At 44.3% G+C, this 20,167-nt stretch overlaps 1 protein-coding gene across 9 annotated transcripts in view; it reads right to left on the bottom strand.

The window, feature by feature from the left end:
• Positions 1 to 20,167, bottom strand: part of TMCC2 (transmembrane and coiled-coil domain family 2) — a 93,294-nt gene that overhangs the window by 23,170 nt on the left and 49,957 nt on the right. Inside the window, exons 1-2 of one of the 9 annotated variants that reach the window (XM_033152805.1) lie at positions 13,243 to 13,365; positions 5,371 to 5,517 (exon numbers count right to left, since the gene is read on the bottom strand). The exons of 3 other annotated variants lie outside the window; for them this stretch is intronic. In XM_033152805.1, coding sequence (XP_033008696.1) covers positions 5,371 to 5,442 — 72 coding nt within the window. In that variant the 5' untranslated portion in view covers positions 5,443 to 5,517; positions 13,243 to 13,365. 5 more of the 9 variants (XM_033152806.1, XM_033152807.1, XM_033152810.1 and 2 more) reach the window with 5 other exon arrangements.

Below are 20,167 nucleotides of genomic sequence, written 5' to 3'. Positions count from 1 at the left end.
AGTCTAAGAGGGAAAAGGTGGAACAGAGGCTGCAGAAAACAAACGGAGCAAGAAATGGGATGAAGAAGGGGAAACAAGGAATAAGAGAGAAATGGGGTTTAGAAGGAGATAGTTCAGAGGGGGAAAGAAGTGGAAAGGAAGAAAAACAAAGAAGCAATATGAAATCCTAAGGTGAAAAGAGTGACGTGAAATTGTGCATGTAAGGGGAGCATGTATATAGTTGTGTGGAACGTATAGATGTTTGGGAGAAGGGTTGGTGGGTTGCCCATAATGTTTTTGTGTGGTGGGGGGGAATGGCTGCCACTGCCATTAAACACCACAAGGTGGAAAGCTGCAGAGTGCTTTACTTTGGAGGAGGAGGAGAGCTTCAGCCAGCCTTAAGTGCAGAGGTTAGAGGAACGCTGAGGCAGCTTTTTCAACTGGGTTGATCCTACAAGGTGCTAAGCGCCTTCAGCTCCCATTAACGTCAGAAGGAGGTTAAGGCACTCTCAGCACTCTAGGCTGCCTGTGTAAACGCCCCTGGGCAAAGTCAATCTGTACAGTCCAAGGGAACCTTTTCTTTCCCACTTAAAAAGCAGAGTTCAGGAACCCAACTGGCTTGAGTGAGCCAGGCTCTCTCGACTCTGATGGGAGCTCTGGTGGAGCCTGATTTTCCAGAGGAGGAAGCATGTGCGGGTGTGTAGCGGGTGTCTCATGCCTTATAAAGCTACAGGAACTTCCTCTCCCAGGCTCTTTGGACAAAATTAAAAACCCAGGAAAGCCTTGGCTGCCTAAAGGTGATGAATACTGGGTTCATTTTGAACACAGGAATGCACATTGGATGTGGAAATGGAAACATTTGTTACATAATCAGACTAAAGGGAATAGTACTAAAACCACAGCAGGGTAATGGGATTTTCAGGATAAAGCTCTTTTAAAGTTTCAGGGATCAGCCACAAACTGGGTAATGCTTCAGATTTTCTATTTTCAGACAATAACAAATGTTTTTGTACTAGTGTATGCTGCTACTGCTTGCACAGCTCACCAACCTCACGTAACCCACACCCTCCTGAGCCCCATATGATCAAAGAGGGCACTTAGAAGCTATCATGTCAAAGGCAATTTCAACCAGATTTTCCCTGTCCAGGGGAAATACGACGTTAAGGAAGTCCCTATTTGGATGCACCCATGCTCAGAGTAGCATTACAACAGCAAGCAAAATATCCCAGTTTGAATGGTGAATGAGGCAAACTTGTCCAACAGCAAACATGTTAGCAGATTCAGACAATATACAGGCAACTCCCCATTTGCGGGCGTTCAAGGCACATGCCACTGTGACCACACGCATTCCCACAAATTCGGAAGTGGCACAAATAGGAGCAAAAACGGTCCTAAAAGAGCTTGGAAATGGCAAAATGGCCTGAAAACAGCATCTAGCAAGGCTTTGCAAGAGCAATCCCAGGAGACCTAGCACAAAGTTTGAGCAAGGAGGTTTGAAGGGAGTAGCTGTGGTGCTTGCAGGCTTTTTCAATGGTGTTCCCAATATACGTGATTTCACACTTCAATGCACCGTGCCTCGGAATGCAACCCCCATGTAAATGGGGAGTTGCCTGCATCGGATTAGACAGGAGTAAAAATGAACTTTACATGCTACCATCAACACTAGTTTCCAACAGGATGGAACCTCATCATTTCCTGCATCTGGACCATATCATAAGCCTTCAGTCTTTATGTCCTAAACCTACCTGTGTGGAATGTTTCATTTGCAAATGCAAAGTCATGTCAAACCTCCTACAGCAAATCAATCTGTTTTATTGTTTTCAGCAACAAAAGGATAACTGGGATGCCAGAAACGCTTAAGGGCAAAGTGTTTAATAAACGTTAGTAAACCTGAAATGTCTGCGCAATAGATTTGACATAAGGATTAGCCAAATAAAATGAACTAAAATCCCTGTATGGAGGGAAAGCTTTGCAGTTGTTCAATCAAAATCAAAGTTTTCTTCCACAGAAAGCCAGTGGGCTCCTTTGGAGATGTAAGAGGAAAAGCAGGATTTAAAGCTGGTGTGGTGGAAATAGGGTGGGCTACTTACACATCAGTAATAATAAAAAAGAGGATAAAAGAGGGCACAGTTCTGCATAAAATTTCTGTGTACTGATTTATATGTCTAGATATGAATTTAGAAATAAGTACTATAATTTTAAAAGAAATTGGGTACATCTCAGCATGTCTTTTCATGGTTTGCTGCTGCCTGTAACTCAGCACATCAAAACATAGAACACCAAAACTCCCCCAGTTCCTGGAAGCTGCAGCATGAACAGGGGCGTAGCTAGCTGCTCCGGCACCCGGAGCGGCGGGGGTGGGGCGATCTGCCCACGGGGGCAGATGGGGCACCATAGCGATCCACACATAGGAGAAGGGTGGGGCGCTGTGGCGATCTGCACACAGGGGCGCCACGGCAATCTGCGCAGCAGCAGAGCAAGCCGCTCAGGTGCCTTGTGTGCCCCACCCATAGTGGCGGGGCGCACTGCGGGGCCTCCGGAGTCTGCCTGCCTCCTCCCACTCAGCCGCCCTACAGCTGACAAAATGCCGGGCGGCACTCACCGCGGAGCCTGCGCGCACCCAAGCCACTGCGTCTCTCCCAGGATAGTGAAAGACACGTGGCTTGGGCGCACACAGGCTTTGTGGTGAAGTGGCACCCAGAATTTTGTCACCCGCTCAGTGGTGACACCCTGGGCGTGCCACACCTACCGCACCCCCCTTCCTCCGCCACTGAGCATGAGCTAGAGTGATGCTGTCTTAAACTTGGAACTTATGGGACACTTGCCCAAAAGGTTGGCAATGACCCTGCATTAGTTCATGTCATTCTGATATATTTTCTTTTTTACCTAAAAGATGCAATAGCCCAGTACTCTGGAATTGGCCCTTTTTGCACTCAAGCAGACATGCAGAAAGAGGACCAAAGTGTGTTACTGTGAACGAAGTCAAATACACATCTGTTCCTCTTCAAAAGTACTATGTGGATGAGCATTAACCTGAAGTCCAGCAGCAATGCCTGCTCTTAAAACATCAATTTACAGCAGCATTCAACAGCCTGGTGTCATCAGAAACAACAGAGCCAGAAGTCTACAGACACAAACTCCATCTTAAACAAATGCATTGGTAGGAGAGAAATTTAAACAGCAAAAAAAAACTTCAGCACAAATCCAGTTTCCTTGAGCTGAGAGGCGGCCAGACTGAGAAGGAGAACTTTGTTTAGAGACGCTCTTTATCTGAAGGGCTGAACAGCCCCAAGTCTTGTTTCCATATAAAGAACCACAAGAAAGGAGAATTGGGGACCTTGAAATCAGCACCTGGACAGCAGACTGAGCAAGTCACTCAGGTCACCCAGTCACAAGTCTTTCTATGTAAATTTCTATGTGAATTCCAGTGGTTATTTTTAAATTGGCATCCGTACACATCAATTAGCATATCCAAATTTTATGCAGATCGGTTTCTTCTTTGGCAGTATATTTCATCTCTTTTGGGTGGTAGGAGGCCACCTTAAATGAGCAGCTTCACAGAAGGAGAAAACACACTATGTGTTCAGTTCTATGTACTGAATGTGGCCAGTGAGCCATATTCTGCAACGGCAGTGCTAACTCTCTGTAAGCTGGGTAATGGAACGTCTATGTTGAACAAAATTCAGCTCAGTAATAACCAGTTTGCTCAGAAACAGAGCAGAAGAAGAAGAAAAAGGGCTAAGCAACCTATGCTCAAAATAGTAAGCACAAGGCATGTTTTCCCAGACACTGCCAATTACAAGAAAAAAGAGCTCTATTGGCTTGCTCAGAACACTGAGGTCTTTCGGAAGGAGGTGGAGGAAACTTGGCCTAAATTCATCACAGTTTCAAAAATTTCAGTCCTAAGTGTCTAAAATAAGCTAAGGGTCACCTTACAAATGCACACCGGTATGTATGTGTGTTAAAATTCAACTTGATCTGCAGACTGGCAGTGCTAGAACAGAACACTGTCTGGAATGGGCACAACTTTCTCCTAAAGACCTGAGCTGACGCAACTTCCTGAGCAAAAATTGACAAAGTTGTTTCATTTAACCAGAGCAGCTGCCAAGCCACCTCACACTTAGTAAGGTAGGCAGGAGAAATGTGCTGCAGTGGGAACAGCAGCCTACTTTTGCAAAAAAACCAAACAAAAAACCTTGAGAAAGCAATTCCAAAAGATTCAATAACACAATCAGAATACAGGTAGGTAGCCGTGTTGGTCTGAAGAAGTGTGCATGCACACGAAAGCTCATACCAAGAACAAACTTAGTTGGTCTCTAAGGTGCTACTGGAAGGAATTTTTTATTTTATTTTGTTTTGACAATCAGAATAAATATGAAAATCTGCACTTTCCAACCACCTTCATCACTATGATATTCTTCCCCCACAAAAGGGGAAGCAGAGCATCACAACTGTATTCTATCAATAAGAACCCTTCTGTAGCAAGGCCAAGAGGTCAATCTAGACCAGCATCCGATTCCCACAGTGACCAAGCAGATGCTTATAGGAAGAATGCAAGAAAGACATGAGCTCAAAAACATTCTCCCCAATTTTGTTCCCCAGCAACCAGTATTCAGTGGCTGGAGGTACCACACAGCCATCATGGCTACCAGCCACTGATAGCCTTCTCCTTTTTGGGAAGAGGGTGCAAAGTTCCAATGCGGGGGAGGATCCTGCAGCAAACAGACCTAAAACAGGGGTGGGTAAGCTGTGGTCCTCCAGATGTTGCTGGACTCCCATCAGACGCAGCCAGTATATCCAAGGGTCAGAGATGACGGGAGTTGAAGATCAGCAACATCTGGAAGGCCAGAAACCTTCCAGCAGCAGAGGTTTAGCACTGCAACCACTCAAAATGTTTCTGCTTATCATGGAAGAGGCAGAGAGACAGGGACCATACAACAGCACCTCCTACTTCTTCTGCCCTCTTCTCCAGCTGGCTGGTTTTAGGAGATGTAGTATGATAAGGAATCCTGCAGTCTAGTAGAAACCAGTAGATTCATCACCCCACTTAGGGTGCCCCCAAATGTCCTGCAACCATGACAGGCCCCACCATTAGGCATAGTAAGGCATCTGCCTCAGGTGGTAAAGACTTGGAAGAGAGAACTGTGTTTGCCGCCCAGCTTGCCCTGCACTCTGTAAGTGACCTGCTGCCCTCTGTTGTGGTGGAGGCAGCCAGCACTAAACTTCAGTTCAACTGCCAATCTGATCAGCTTCTGTTCAAGGAACTGGGGCGGCAGAGAAATCTTGTCCATCCCAGGCAGCAAGACATATCGGGCTGGTCCTGCATGCTACCATCTGCCCTCGGATGAGCCCCTGCTCCTGAAAATGCAGAAGAAAGAAGGCTGTACTTACAAACACTCCTATTAAAGAGTTGAGCAGCAGTATCTTTTTCCCAGGGCAGGGGTCAGATTCAGAAGGGTGCATTTCTGGCACGAGCAGCAGCGTTGGTAACGAGCCCGGCTGTGTGATCCTTCCACAGGGAAATTCTCCTCCTCCTGTCATGAGTTGAGTTAAGGATTGAAGGGCTGGGCACTGGTGGGAGCATAAGAACCATGGGTGGTAGGTGGGGGGGGGGGGAGGAAGAGAGGAAGGCATGTGTGTTTCGGCTGCTCGCTGGGGAACTGAAGCTTCTGAATCAGCAGCCAAGTACAATAAACCCTGGCTAGTGCCACGGAGAACAGAGTGAACCCGGAGGCAGAAGGAACATGCAAGATGCAGGGGGAAGCTTTTCTGTCTCCTTGGTGCTTGCTTCCCGCACCACCCCCCTCCTCCCCAAAGCATTCAGAGAACAAACATTACCAACCAGCCCTGTTTGAATAAGCAGTGTGCTCTTTGAAGGGAGCAATTCAGAAGAAAATCCTGTGGTACAGAACAAGTTAGCCACAAAAGAGATCTTATGGCACATCCCTTCCGCCATGCCCAATTTCATCAACGAGCCGGGGCTTACGAAGCACTCAATGCTCATGACAGCAACAGATTATCTGGCCTTGTGCATCCACGGGCAACAAAACATGACTAACAATTAATTCCTAAGCATGTTTACTCAAAGGTAAATCACGCCGAGCTCAAGAGGCCTTACTCCCTAGTAAATGTGTTTAAGACTGTACTGCCAGGTGCTTTATGAAGTCCGTTAAGTCTCCCTGCTTTTGAGAGTGAAATTTTTCCTTGGCCAGAGCTTCATATGAGCACAGGCTCCTGCAAATCTGCTTTGGATGCTAGTATCAAGCCCAGTGATAGGACACCCCCATGCATAACTGTCCAAGAAGCTTGTCTGGAAACTGCAGCTAGGCTCCTGTAGGAAGTGGCTAACTGCGAACATATTCTGAAGGAGCTGCACTGGCTCCCAATATACCACTGAAACCACTTCAAAGATTTGATACTTGTTCAGAGCTTTATACACAACTGGGGGCCTGGGTACTTGGAAGAAGACCTGCTCTCCCATAGGCCAACCTGCTTATTAAGAGGCTATCTCCCATTCATAGCATGTGGACTAAATTCAGAACTGGAGTATGCACTGGAGTATTCAGAGGCCTTTGAACTGGTGCTTGAGGAGACTCTTGAGTCCCATGGACTGCAAAAAGATCAAACTTATCCATCCTTAAAGAAATCAGCCCTGAGTGCTCACTGGAAGGGCAGATCCTGAAACTGAGACTCCAGTACTTTGGCTACCTCATGAGAAGAGAAGACTCCCTGGAAAAGACCCTGATGTTGGGAAAGATGGAGGGCACAAGGAGAAGGGGACGGCAGAGGATGAGATGGTTGGACAGTGTTCTCGAAGCGACTGGCATGAGTTTGGCCAAACTGCGGGAGGCAGTGGAGGATAGGGGTGCCTGGCATGCTCTGGTCCATGGGGTCACGAAGAGTCGGACACGACTGAACGACTGAACAACAACAACATGCAAAGCTTAAAAGCTGATCAAGCATAAAAGCTTCCTATCAACAAGCAGAGTCTCCAAACAGGTTAGCATTTTGACACCTATAGGAAGATTTAAACACCAGCTTCTCCCATCTGTTTTCTGATTTATAAATATATCTCTGCAGCTTCCCACAGATTGTTCTTCTGCTGCACTCATTCTGGGAGTTTTTCTTGTGGGATTACATCTTGCCATAAAAATGCAAGGTTGCAATGCGGAAGGCACCGATTCAACAAAACTGTATGTGAAGAAGAAAGGAGTGACCTTGAGCAGGCTATTTTAATTAGTCTCTCAGTTCTTCATTAGGAGAATGGAAACAACATTCTCTTCCGATGCTGATTGTGAAATATGCGTCTTGGTAGGTAGCCATACAGTTCCTAGCATAATGGAACACCTCAGTGTTACTGCAGTGCAAAGCACCACTAATAATGGCAGAAGGATAAAAGGAAGCATTCAAAGCATGGTTTCTTATGGTTACTGTACTTTCTGTATAGTTTCAATACAATTTTTATTTTTCATCAAGTTTTTATACGCTTTGAGGGCGGTAGAAACTCTTTGATGAAAAAAAGATGGAAGTCAAATCTTGAGGCCATTTGTTAAGAATAGCCTGCTAAATCAAGCCAATGGCCCATCTAGTGCATCATCCTATTCTCACAGTAGCCAAGCAGAAGCCTTTGGGAAGCCCACAAGCAGGACTTGAGCACAACAGCACTCTGCCCACCTGTGATACTCATCAACTGGCAAACAGAGTGGAGATGAAACATAGCCATCGTCCCTAGCGGCCACCAAGACCCTAATCCTCCATGAATTTGTCTAATCCTCTTTTAAAGTCATCCAGGTTGGTGGCCATCACTGTCTCCTATGGGAGCAAGTTCCACAATTTATGCACTGTGTGAATAAGTAAATTTATTTTATCTGTCCTGAATCTTTCAACCTGCAGATTCATTCGATGTCCATGAGTTCTAGTGTTATGAGAAACCTTTCTCTCTCTCTAATTCCTCCATGCCATGCATAATTTAATAAACTTTTATCATGTCACCTCTTACTCACCTTTTCTCTAAATTAAAAAGTCCCAGATGCTGTAAGCTTTCCTCATGGGGAAGTTGTTTCATTCTCTTGATCATTAAAATGCCCCTTAAACAATGATCGCTTAAAACTGGGTAATTACATGGCTTAATTCAGCAAACAACAACAACAACATGTGGTTGTTTAAGGGATATTTTAACAAATGACCCCAGATTTGACTTTAGTTTTGTATGAATCTTTTTTTTAAAAACAAACAAACAAAAAACCAGCAACTGAGTACAAAACTTCGGTTTGGGGCACAGATGCCAGGAGTGTATCACCTTATGGTTAAACAGAGGCTGCAATCCTATTCAATGGGAATCATTCATAATGTTGAACACAATGTTGTTTACTTCTGAGTAAGCATGCAGGAGGACTACGCTGTTCAACAAATAGTTCTGTGGTGAAAAAACAGTGACTCACTTCTGCAAATTTGCCACCATCCAGTAAGCAGGCGGATTTGCTGCTCTCTGGTTGGAATACAGGGGAAGGCTATTTAAGGACTTTCATTTGCTAGAGAAAGTTCCAAAAGTTTCATGATCACTGCTGGGGTCCAACCCAGCCCTGTTATGGATGACAGCACATGCCTAGGCCTGCTGGCAACTCAACAAAGCTTGCTTTGAAGGGAGTTAGATTACAGAGCGACTGCAACAGGTTGAAATGTCACTGCATACTCTCTCTGAATTTCTTATCTGCAGCCTAATTATCTCAGTTAATTACGGATACTGCCAGACAGCTTCCTGTGGTTTGGCGCCATAATACAGAAATGGGAGCACATGATATTGTCACTCGGCATGGGAAGCGACTCTGTACTCTGCCTGGCCCATGCTGGTTGCATGCAAACTGATAAATGTGAACAAGAAATGCTGAGTATCTGAAGATCTGTCTGGATATGGTTAGTCAAGCCTTGTATCACCTCCACCCATCCACAGCTGATGTCTATTTTCCTGTGGCACCACAGTGCAATACGTGGAGCGATTCAACCTCATTCACTTATTCACTCCCTATTTCCAACAATCAGAGGTACAGTCATATCCTGGTGGCCCAATTCCAGCAGTACAGTCATGATGGCCTGTCATGGCACCTTCAAGACTGGTAGTGAAGGCACACAACTCTTAACAGGAGCAAGGCTCTTCCAGAAGCCCTCTCACTGTTTTCAGTCTAAATATACCTCCCTTCCTCCTGAAACACCTCAAATTTATATATGTATGGGGCAGACATGTAAAAAGCAGCATGTATCTGTCACCATCACAACTTGTTTGGCTCTACTTCAGACACCCAAGATCAGTTGATAAGTACAAAAATAAGGCAAAAACAAAGCAAAGTTGTCTGTGATCTTCATGTTTAAGAAAGAAAGCCGGAAAGGCTACCCACACATATTATGAGATACCTTGTGTACACTTCTGCTGTAGCTGTTCAGAGGTATTACGTAATGACAGCTTTCACAAGAATTGAAATTATGAAATGGCAACATGAGGGTGCTACCAGATGGGACACTGAGAGCCAGAGATCAGGTTTAATAATGCATTTCAAAGCTATTTAGTCACAGTCAAAAAGAGAGTCAGGGAGAAAACTCCCCAAGAACAACTCCCTCTCAGTTTTTCACTACCAACCAACTGCATTGTTTCTTGCAACACCACTAGCACTGTTACTTTTAACCAGCCTTACAAGTTGCCAGCCCACACATTTCTATGCTCACCTGTGCATGCATACCTGTGTAAGTCATTGATAAAGCACATCTACAGCCTGGGATCTCCCTGTTTGCTCACCTGGTGGCAATTCTGACTAGCCACAGGTGAGCAAGTGACTGCCTATTTACAAGCTTGCTTTTAGTTGTATGCCTGGCTAGCTGTTGTGTGTGAAAGGCTAACTAATCTAGAGTATATATCCATGCTAAAGAGAGATAAAGGCTGCCTCCTACCACAATCTTCAAGTCCCCAATTTTGGTCATAAGCTGGTTTATACAAACCCCTGAACTGAAGAAATGAATCCTGAAGCTGCCACTAGTGGTCAACCTTCCTCTTTCTTCTTGTGGAGAATAGGCTTTCGATCAACATATCCAAGAACAGCCAGCATTTTGAGATTACTGTTTTTAATCTATAATTCATCCATTTCCTACTCCATTTGCATCTACTGATCCCACATGGAGGAGCACAGAAAGGATATACCAGAAGGTCATAGGAATCCATAATATCTTGCTCAGGGTTTTTCTTGCAAAATTTATAGGGATTCTTTATTCCAGTATAACAGCTGCAAAATGTGACCAGGGTTCCCCCCCCCCTCCAGAACAGAGGCAGCCAACGAGGTGCCCTCCAAATGTTGGACTCCAATCCCCATCATTCCTGACAATTCACCATGCTAGCTGAGGCTGAGGGGTGATGGAGGGTACCATGTTACTATGGCTGCTTTGAAATCATGGAGAAAGCACTCTTGCACACATTTAGCTGATGCCCAACTGCAACCTCCTTGCATTCTCCAAGTTGAAGAGACTTTTAAAGGGGAATGGTAATATAAGATGTAGAGGCTGCATTATATTCATTACATCTGGTCCTCCTGTTTGCAAAAATACACACCAAGTATACACATCTGTAAATAAGTTCTCACCGCTCCTAAGCTCTCACAATTTAAAAAGAATCAAATAACATAAAACCAGGTCCCTGATTCTTTTTGCCCCCATGTAAATCAGTGACAATTTTACCACCACCATCCAAAGAACCAGTGCAGTGTTTCACTTGAGGAGGAGGAGGAGGAGGAGGAGGAGGAGAAGAAGAAGAAGAAGAAGAAGAAGAGTTTGGATTTGATATCCCGCTTTATCACTTCTCAAAGCAGCTAACATTCTCCTTTCCCTTCCTCCCCCACAACAAACACTCTGTGAGGTGAGTGGGGCTGAGAGACTTCAGAGAAGTGTGACTAGCCCAAGGTCACCCAGCAGCTGCATGTGGAGGAGCGGAGACGCGAACCCGGTTCACCAGATTATGAGTCTACCGCTCTTAACCACTACACCGCACTGGCTCCCAGTGATAAGTGGCACTGGCAATCTTCCTCCTCCTCCTCCTCCACTTAAATTTTAAGTGCAAACAACACGGGGGGCGGTCTTTAGCAAGTAAAAAGGAACCTTCTGGCACTTTATGTGTTATGGCATCAGCTTTTGTAGACTGGAATATATATGTCTACATGGATTCAGAGGAAAGAAAATAGCATCAAATGGACAGGAAACACTAAAGTGCACTCTGGACAATTCTGGCTCTTGAGTTTAAAAACTTAAAAACTCTAGAATTCCTGACCAACAGACCTAGAGCTCTTCCCATGCATTTAACTGAACTTGGAAAATGAATTAAACTACAGTATGTGAAGTCCTCCACCAAATTAAGAATACACATCTGGCTGACCACTGTGAAAACAGGATGATTGGCCTGATCCAGCAGGATCTTCCTATGTTCTTACAACCTTAAGAGTCAAAGTCTGTATTATTTCTGACCAAATCATACATGACATGCTTTATTTATCAAATCAGCCTCAGTACAAAATAAAAAACCACCTCCTTTCATCTAGATGAGATCCAAATTAAAGGGGGGGGGGTTCAGATTTGAAGAAGTGTTGAAGTTAGGGTGACCAAGGGAAGGAGGAGATCGGACTCCTGCACCTTTAACAGATGCGCAGAAGAAATTTCAGCATCACACACAATACACCTGGTGAAATCCTCCCATCTACACAACTATTAAAGGTGCAGACACCCTACTTGGAGCTGAGTTCAGCAGGACTTGTGAGTGTCCAGATCAGGGGTAGGGACCCTGTGGCTCTTCATATGTTTCTGACTCCAAATCACATCTAGTCTAGATAGCAAAGTCAGTGGTGAGGGATGATGGGACTTGTAATCCAACAAAATCTGGTTGGCCACAGGTTTACTAGTACAATTCCAAGCATGCTTATGGCATCAAAGGAACTGGTTATGAAAGTCTTGCTCCATTTTCCCCCGCTGACTTCTCTGCTTTCCATACTAACAAAAGACAAAGAGGGAGGAAAGAAACAGGAAAACTGCATCTTCTAAAGCTTGATTTTGTTTATATTTTTCAAATGGCTTTAGAGCTGGCACAGCATAGGGAGCTGGAAACTCCCTCATTTCAAATGTCACACAGTCACTAGGTAATTCACAGTGCAATCCTCTATTCAATGTCTACGGAAAAGCATGTCCCTATGAATTCAGTGGGGCTTATTCCCAGGTTACTGAACTGCAGTTTCAACGTACTTGGTAGACAGCCCCATTCAATTATGTGGGGTTTACTTCTGAGCAGACATGAAAAGGATTGTGCTCAGCCTCAGTCTCCACCACCCCCACTCACCCACTCAGCCTCCCCATCTGTTATATGGGGATAATACTGCTAGACTACCTCACAGGGTTGCTGTAAAGATTACTGGAATATGATGCTTTATGGCTGCTGGGAGGTGTGTGTTTTTTCTTCCCACCCAGCCTTATATCTTTTACCTTTCGAAGAAGATCTTTGTACTGAGTGTACAGTGTGCTAAAAAAAATCTATGTACACATAGGGAAAAAAAGACAATTCAATGGCTATAATGCACCTTGCAATTTTGAAATGCACTAAATAAAGTAGTAGTAGTAGTAGTAGTAACAACATGTATTAAATGCAAACAAGACCCATTTCCATCAACAATAAATTAGTGGAATGTTCTTTATTTTTTCTTCCTTTGCTTCTGTACTCAGTCCTTCTGCATTAAGGAACCAGAGGTCTTACCTAAGGAAGGAGAGCTCATGTTACTACGATTCCATCCACTGAATTCAGGGCTGCGTTAACTCTCTTGGCAAAGGATTCATTCAGGAAAAGAGCAACCCTCTTCATTAATAAAACACTGAACATTTTACAGTTTTACTATAAAGCATTATTGTTAACTGTGATTGCTGTATAACATTAGTACACCTGGGTCACCATCCAAAACTGAACGAGAAACAAATGCCTTCTGTGAGCTAACACACCCAGCTGACCTGAAACTAAATGAACCCCAAAGATTAGAAGCAATCAGAAAATGGGATAGTAAGTCTTATAGGAAGCATGTAGATACATCTGCTTACAAAAATCACATTCCAGTCACATAACTCCTCACCATTAAGGTAAGCCTGGGAAATCCCCTCGACCTTACACAGAGAGCGCGGAAATCAATAAATCACAATAATGTAGAAAAACATAACATCCCATCTCCATGCTATACAGCTAGAAAACACAAAGGATACTCTGGAAGCCAATCTCCTCTGCTGAGAAGCCAATCTTGATCTCCAGCGTCCTTTGACCAAAAGGTCACTGTGCTAGGTCAGTTCTATTTGTTCCTCAAAACGTCTCCCAAGGATAGTCCTTTGCCTTTAGCATTGTCTTTCTTTCCAGCCGGAAAATACTCCTTTCCTCTAGTTTACTTGCTCTGGTCTCTGAAGAGTCTCTCTGGAACCATCCAAACTCTCCAGCTCTCTGAGGCAGTTTTTCATGCCCCAGACAGTTGTCGACTCTCTAAGTAACCCAATCTTTAAAAGGGCAAAGGGAGGCAAAGTCCCGAAACCGAACACGGTCAGAGGCCAGCTGGCATGGAGGAAGGAGTCATAGCTGCTGCACCCAAGTCCCAGCCAACAAGAAAATGCCTTGTCAAAAGTGACAAACTTGGACAGACCTTCTGGAGTGATGGGTCCCAGTCAGAAGAGCAGGCAGCTCACTGATGGCATGCCAGGATTTGCAAAGATTAGAAGCACCCAGTCCTTGAAAAGTTATGGAACCACTCTCATCTTTTTTCTATTTAAAACATATTGTTGTGAGTTTTTTGTGGGGTAGGCTGCATTGATTGAGCCTCCTTCTAATTCCTGGATCCAGCATAGATTCAGTTCCAGGAATAGCCAGGCTAGCTTCCTGGCGAAGGAATCTAAGTATGGGCCATTAAGGTAACTAAGGAAGTGGCTCCGTGCAAGACAGCAAATGGGTAGGCCCCCCCACCTGTCCTCAATTCCCTGGTAGTTAGAAAGACAAAGGCCAGAGTTGACATGTGATCTAAAAGGTAGAAGTGGGAAGGCTGCAGGCTGGGCAGCTGGAATCCAAGGCTGTGGGCTACAGGAAATGCAAGATCCTCTTTGGGTGTTGATGCTGTGAACCCCTCCATCATAGGCTCAGGTTGAATATATCTGTAAATAATCCATATTTCATAAAGACACCACAGTCTCCACTGTGCATCATTCCAAAAGAAACAGGAACCCTGGGTAAGAGTCTGGAACCCCTGGAATCTTGCACCGCTTGGAGACTGGGGTGGCGAACAACAATATAGATGCACACACCATCAACCACCACTACCTCAGATTTCCACATCAAACACTATAGGGAATAGATCATGATTCAATATTTGGCACAATGGAAAACTAGGCCTCAATAATATTCTCACAAGCCCATCTTAACGAGGCACCAAATTTGGAGTGGAACCATAGAGGCAAAGGAATAATTCTACTTCCTAGAGTTTCTGATATCTAAGTATTATGATTAAAATAGCCATCCCCAAGTTGATGTCCTCCAGATGTTTTGAATTCCAGCTCCCATCACTTTTGACCTGCATGGCCTATGGCCAGGGAGCATAACAACCATAGTCCCAAATGTCTGGAAGGTATCAGCTTGAGGAAGGCTGGATTAAAAGGAAATCTATTTCAAGACACTGTCACAGACAGGGAAGTTTTGAGCGAAATGGAAAGTCTGAGAAAATGCTTAGCAGATGGGCATCCAAATGTCTTGTGCTCCAAGGAACCCCAAAGAAGCCAGGAGTTCTATGGCCAACTGCTGATTTCATTTGCACAAGAACTCGGGTTGGCAGGGGAGACCCAGAACATGACTTTTCATGTTTCAGTTCTAGCTGAGGCTACGTAAACAGAGTAAGAGGGTAAATGACAGCTATAGGCAAAGCAAATAACAGAGGAAATAGAAGGAACAGCCACTGTCTTATTTATGCATTGAAATGATAGATAGATAGATGATAGTTACAGGTGGGTAGGATGATAGATACAGGGGATAGATGATAGTTACAGGTGGGTAGGATGATAGATAGATAGATGATATAGTTACAGTAGATAGATGATAGATATGATTTCTATCCCACTTTCCTTACACAGGACTTCACAAATAGACTTGGTTGGCATGAACAAAAGAGTGCAACATGATCATACACTCTCCTGCTTGCTCTGACCAAAATAAAACACCATGCTTCACCCTAGAGGCGAGGCGATTGTATTTCATTGCTGGATGACAGGGAGACATGTATGTGGCAATCACAGCATGCCTTTGTGAAGCACGCTGGAAAGAAGGCCACACGCAAAATCAGGCCAGCTTTTCTTCCCTATGAGGTAACTTAGATGACATACACCCACCCAGCTGTAAGGTTTTTAATCTGGCCCATTACCATCAAGCCATGCAGGCTTCAAGCAATTCTCTAACTGAGGCCCTGGAATGTCTAAAGCATGATGACAATGCTTTAAGGAAAGGAAGCAGGCAGGGCACAGCTGCTGCTGTCATGTTTGCTAGAGCAACTTTACACTGTGGCCAAGAAAGCCAGGGTTAACTCTGAAAACAAACTCAAGCATTTTGGAATGTCCCAGCTAGATGACACATTAAATGTCTTGACTGCATTGAGTGTTTGTGTATGTGCTTTTTTTGGGGGGGGGAATCAAGATAGGGGCCATCATGAACAGGGAGGTAAAGTTTAACCCTTTCTTCCTGTGCCACGGTTGCAATTAAAACTACCCCCCTCCCACTGAAGCAACTCTTTGCCATGGTGGGGAAGAAGCCATTGACATCAGCAATTAAATCACTCCTTCAGCAAGCTACAGTCCCAATCCTCGTCCCCTCTGTATTATTAATTAATTAATTAATTAATTAATTAATTAAACAGATAACATGAAATGCATTGACTTATTCCACATGTCATCAAGTTTGGACCTTCTAAACACAGAGAGCTCTTCCCCATCCCACCCCGCAGCGTGTACATGACAATTGCAGAGTTGGATTCATATCACCAGACCAAAAGCAGTGGATTCTATACTGCAATTTCAAAGCACACAATACCAGGCACTTGCTACTGAGGGTTGACAATGGAGCTCTATCTTTGAGCCCAACCCTCACACTAAGCAGAAGCAGAGGGAAGATTATACCTTTTCTAGCAATTAAGTGACAGCCTACAAGATTACATTTTTTTAAGAGCCATTGTTTTAGAGCATGAACTTTGAACATAATGTTAGGGTGGTGTATCTGTGTGACAGCTAAATGGAAGGATGTCAAAAACCTAATTCCAATGCTCCCTCTGCCGAAGGAGTATCTGCGACTTTCAAACTGACAAGCCTCAGATCCTTCTGTATACTGTTGCTTCCTGGTCATAATGAACTAAAGCAGGCTTCCTTCTCAGATCCAGAAGCTTCCCTCTGGGTAACACAGCACTCTGAAAGTGCAATTGCTGGTCACCAACCTTCTCAATTCCAAAGAGTAACCATTGGTCCATAGCTACTCAAGATGTGTAGAACCTTTTATAGAGGTAACACCACTGCAGACCTTTACTGAAAGAACAATTCAATGAACAGCTTTGAAATATGAACTATCTGTTGCCAGCCAGGAATCAATCTCAGTCTCACACAGAATCAGGAGAAAGGCATAATGCAGGAAGTGTAGATGCAACCAGCTACACCACAATATTTTGCAGAACAGCAGTTTTCCCTGTACTTCTCATGTACCAAGTAAAAATATGCCAGAAGGGATCTTCGACTACCAGCTCTTATGAAGAAACACAAACAATGGGCGTTATAACAACAATCCTTAATTGAACCTATGGAATCTGGATAATCTACAGCTGATCTAAATCCAGATTCTCTAGAGACTGCACGTGGTGTGTACAGCCCATGAGTGTGCAGTGGGTAAAGTACTAGATCCAAAGTAGGAAGAATGCATTCAGATCCCTGGCGGTTCTAAAATTAGCCTAACCCAAATGATGATAAACTTGAGAAACTGCATGAATTTATTTACATATACGGTATGTATTTATTTTTAAAATAAATAAATAAAGCCACCCTATATCCAAAAGTTAATCACACCATGATATACAAGGAGACTTGAAAATGCAGAATAAAATACAATAAACAATGCAATACAATTCAGAGGAATAAAAGCATTCAACCAGTTTGAAACACCATAATCTAAAAGGCCTGGCAAAACAAACAAACAAGGCTTTAACCTGGTGTCAAAAAACAAAAACAAATGTTGACGCCTCCTCTCTTGGGAGGACAAGCCCGTAGTGGTGGTGCCACCACAGAGAAGTCCACTCTGTTATGCATTTGTAATGTGCTTCTCCTAAAGAGGAAACATGGAGGAGGGTCTCTTTTAATTATCTTAATGCACAGGCAAGCTGATATGGGAGGAGGTGCTCTCCCTCAGATATTTGGGGCCCAAGCCCTTTAAAGATAAACAATGGAATTGCACTCAGTAGTGAAATGGAAGCCAATGGAAGTTATGAACTGACATTAATACATCTCCTGGGTAAACCAGCCAGAATTCTAGCAGCCAGACTGGAGCTTCTGAACCATTTTCAAGGTATCTATCATGTACTTATTGCAATCCAATCTGGAGGTTATCAGATCTGGAGGATCACTGTGGCCAGGCTACCCCTACGCAGGAAAGGCCGCAGCTGACAAACTAGCAGAAACTGGTAAAAGGTGCTTGAGGTCACTGAAGCCATTTGGGTCTCAGCTGTCAATGTTGGATCAAAGAACACCCCAAGTGCCTTGTCCTAAACTCCTAAAAAGGAAAGGCAGTATAGAAATGTAATAACCAAACAAACAAAGCTATGGGAATGGGAGATCTTCAAACAGGTTATGGGGAGCTCTTACTGTTACTACTACTGTATATATAGATGGGCTCTGCCAGACAGTGTGGACAACAGTGAACTAGATGCATCTGACACAACATAAGGCACATTCCTGTGTTTGTCTGATCAACATGTTTACAAACAGCCAGAGATGAAACTTAAAAAGTGTTTGGATTTGTTGGGGGGGGGGTGTACAGTGATTTGTGTGCACATGTTCGTTTTAGAAATATGTTGGCCAAGTTCTGATTTAATTAGTCCCAGCATGTCTTCTGCTACTAGAAGAAGAAATTGGAATAAAATTAAAGAACCAGCAAAGCTACTGCAGTACCCAGGCCACACAAAGAATGTCACTAGTCTAAATCCAGATTCGGGGAGGGAGAGAAATATCACAATTAATTTATCATTACTCATCATACCATATCATACTGTGGAAATCGTTTAGAGAGAATGCTGAGATGACCATTAGTGAAGTGGATTGACGATGATGATGATGATGATGATGATTTATTCAATTTATTAACTGCTTCTTTTTATAGAAGGGCCATAGCTCAGGCAGAGCATCTGAGTTGCATGGCAGAAGGTCCCAGGTTCAATCCCTGTCATTTCCAGTTAAGGTTGGGAGAGACACTGGTCTGAAACTCTGGAGAAGCCACTGCCACTCATTATAGACAATATTGGGATAGATGGACCAATAGTCTGACTTAATATAAGACTGCTTCCTATGTTCCTGTGAAAAAAGAGAGTCTCAAAGTGACTTACATTGTAAAAATGCAAAGATACACTATAAAATTGCCCAAAACAAGAAAAAAAGCCTACATTGTCCACCCACCAGCAACCAATAATCAAATTAGACGAAGGACAGGGACATCAGTGGTTGAAACACATAATAGCTAGCAATGGAGCCTCTGCATTCAGAGGCAGTTTGCTGATAATTACACAATGCTAGGAACAAAGAATAAGGATAGCTACTGCAGACTTGCCCTGTTTGCAAGCTTCCTTCGGGCATATGAGTGGCTCTAGTCAGGGACAGAATGCTGTGCTAGGGAGATCTTTGTTCTGACACAGCACAGCAATTATATTTGTACAGATACTGCCCTATTTATCAGAATCGCCTTAAAACTCTCACCAATGGATTCAAGAGGTTCCTGGAATGCTGTAGCACAGAGCACTTTACATTAGAAGGTTTCCAGTGTGCCGTGTCTGTTTGAGCAGGAGCAAAAGAAAGGTTTTTATCTAGGACATGAAGGCACAGATCTCCCGCTGGAGCCAGGCAAATACTGTAAATAGATCAGCACAGCTGCTCTGCCTCCTCCACCCGCGTGAGAGTACAGTCAGCCTGCTTCATCACAGGTGCAACCATCCTACACTCCCAGCACATACCCAAAACACACGCTTCCCACTCTCTCTCGCTAGGTTGCAAAAATCGCAGCAAGAGGCCAATCTGCCTCCATTTCAACTGTCCCACCACCTCTAGAGCTGTATATTTGCTGGCAAACACAGCTGGGGGCGCGTTGTGCTTTAGAAGTGACAAGGGATTCACACTGAATTGTTTTTGTTAAAAGCAAAAAAAAAAAAAAAAATTAATGCTGCAACAAGCGTCTTCCACTGTTGATGCTACAAGCCTCCGACCCTGGATTTCAATCAATGTATCCTTATTATGCTATTGAATTTCGAATTGAGAGTGATCAGTTACCTCTTTGTTCCACCTTTCAACAGCCTGCTCCATTGTTGCCTATCAGGCACCCCTCCCCTCTCTCCCATCATTCACATTCCAAAGGTAGAACAATGCACTTCAAAGCCTCCAAATTGGGGGAGGAAATTCTGGGTTGGATGTCCAGACTGAACGCTCACCTGGGTATGAACCATCTCGTGGAATCAGGCAGGGGGTACAATCCCAGGTGACCTTCTGCCCCTCTCTCCTGTGGCACCATGTACAAATCCTGCTTGGGGTCCCAGCGTGCAGCAGCCCTTCTTGGCAAGGCAGAGGGTTGGAAGGTAAAATATTACTTCAGCCATGCAGGAAGGCTTCAACCCCATAGAACCCTTCCATTCTGCTTTAATCCGACAGCGCCTGCAAACCATCCTGCTTGAGCGACAGCCAGTGGGGATTAAGGCCTGCGGGTGGAACACCAATCATTCCCATCCCTCCCACCTCCCCCTGCGGCTGCTCAGCGGCGAGATGGGTGATTCCAGTCTCGGTAATCCCCTTCTGTCTCACTCTCTTCCAGGGAAGTCTGGCAGGTCACCAAAGGGGAGATTAGTGAGATAATGAAAATGCCCCCCTTGGAGCACTC

Source organism: Lacerta agilis, chromosome 6 (assembly GCF_009819535.1).
Source record: "Lacerta agilis isolate rLacAgi1 chromosome 6, rLacAgi1.pri, whole genome shotgun sequence".
Lineage (NCBI taxonomy): Eukaryota > Metazoa > Chordata > Lepidosauria > Squamata > Lacertidae > Lacerta > Lacerta agilis.
Note: the sequence above shows the minus strand (reverse complement) of the source record. Positions and strands in the feature narration are given on the sequence as shown.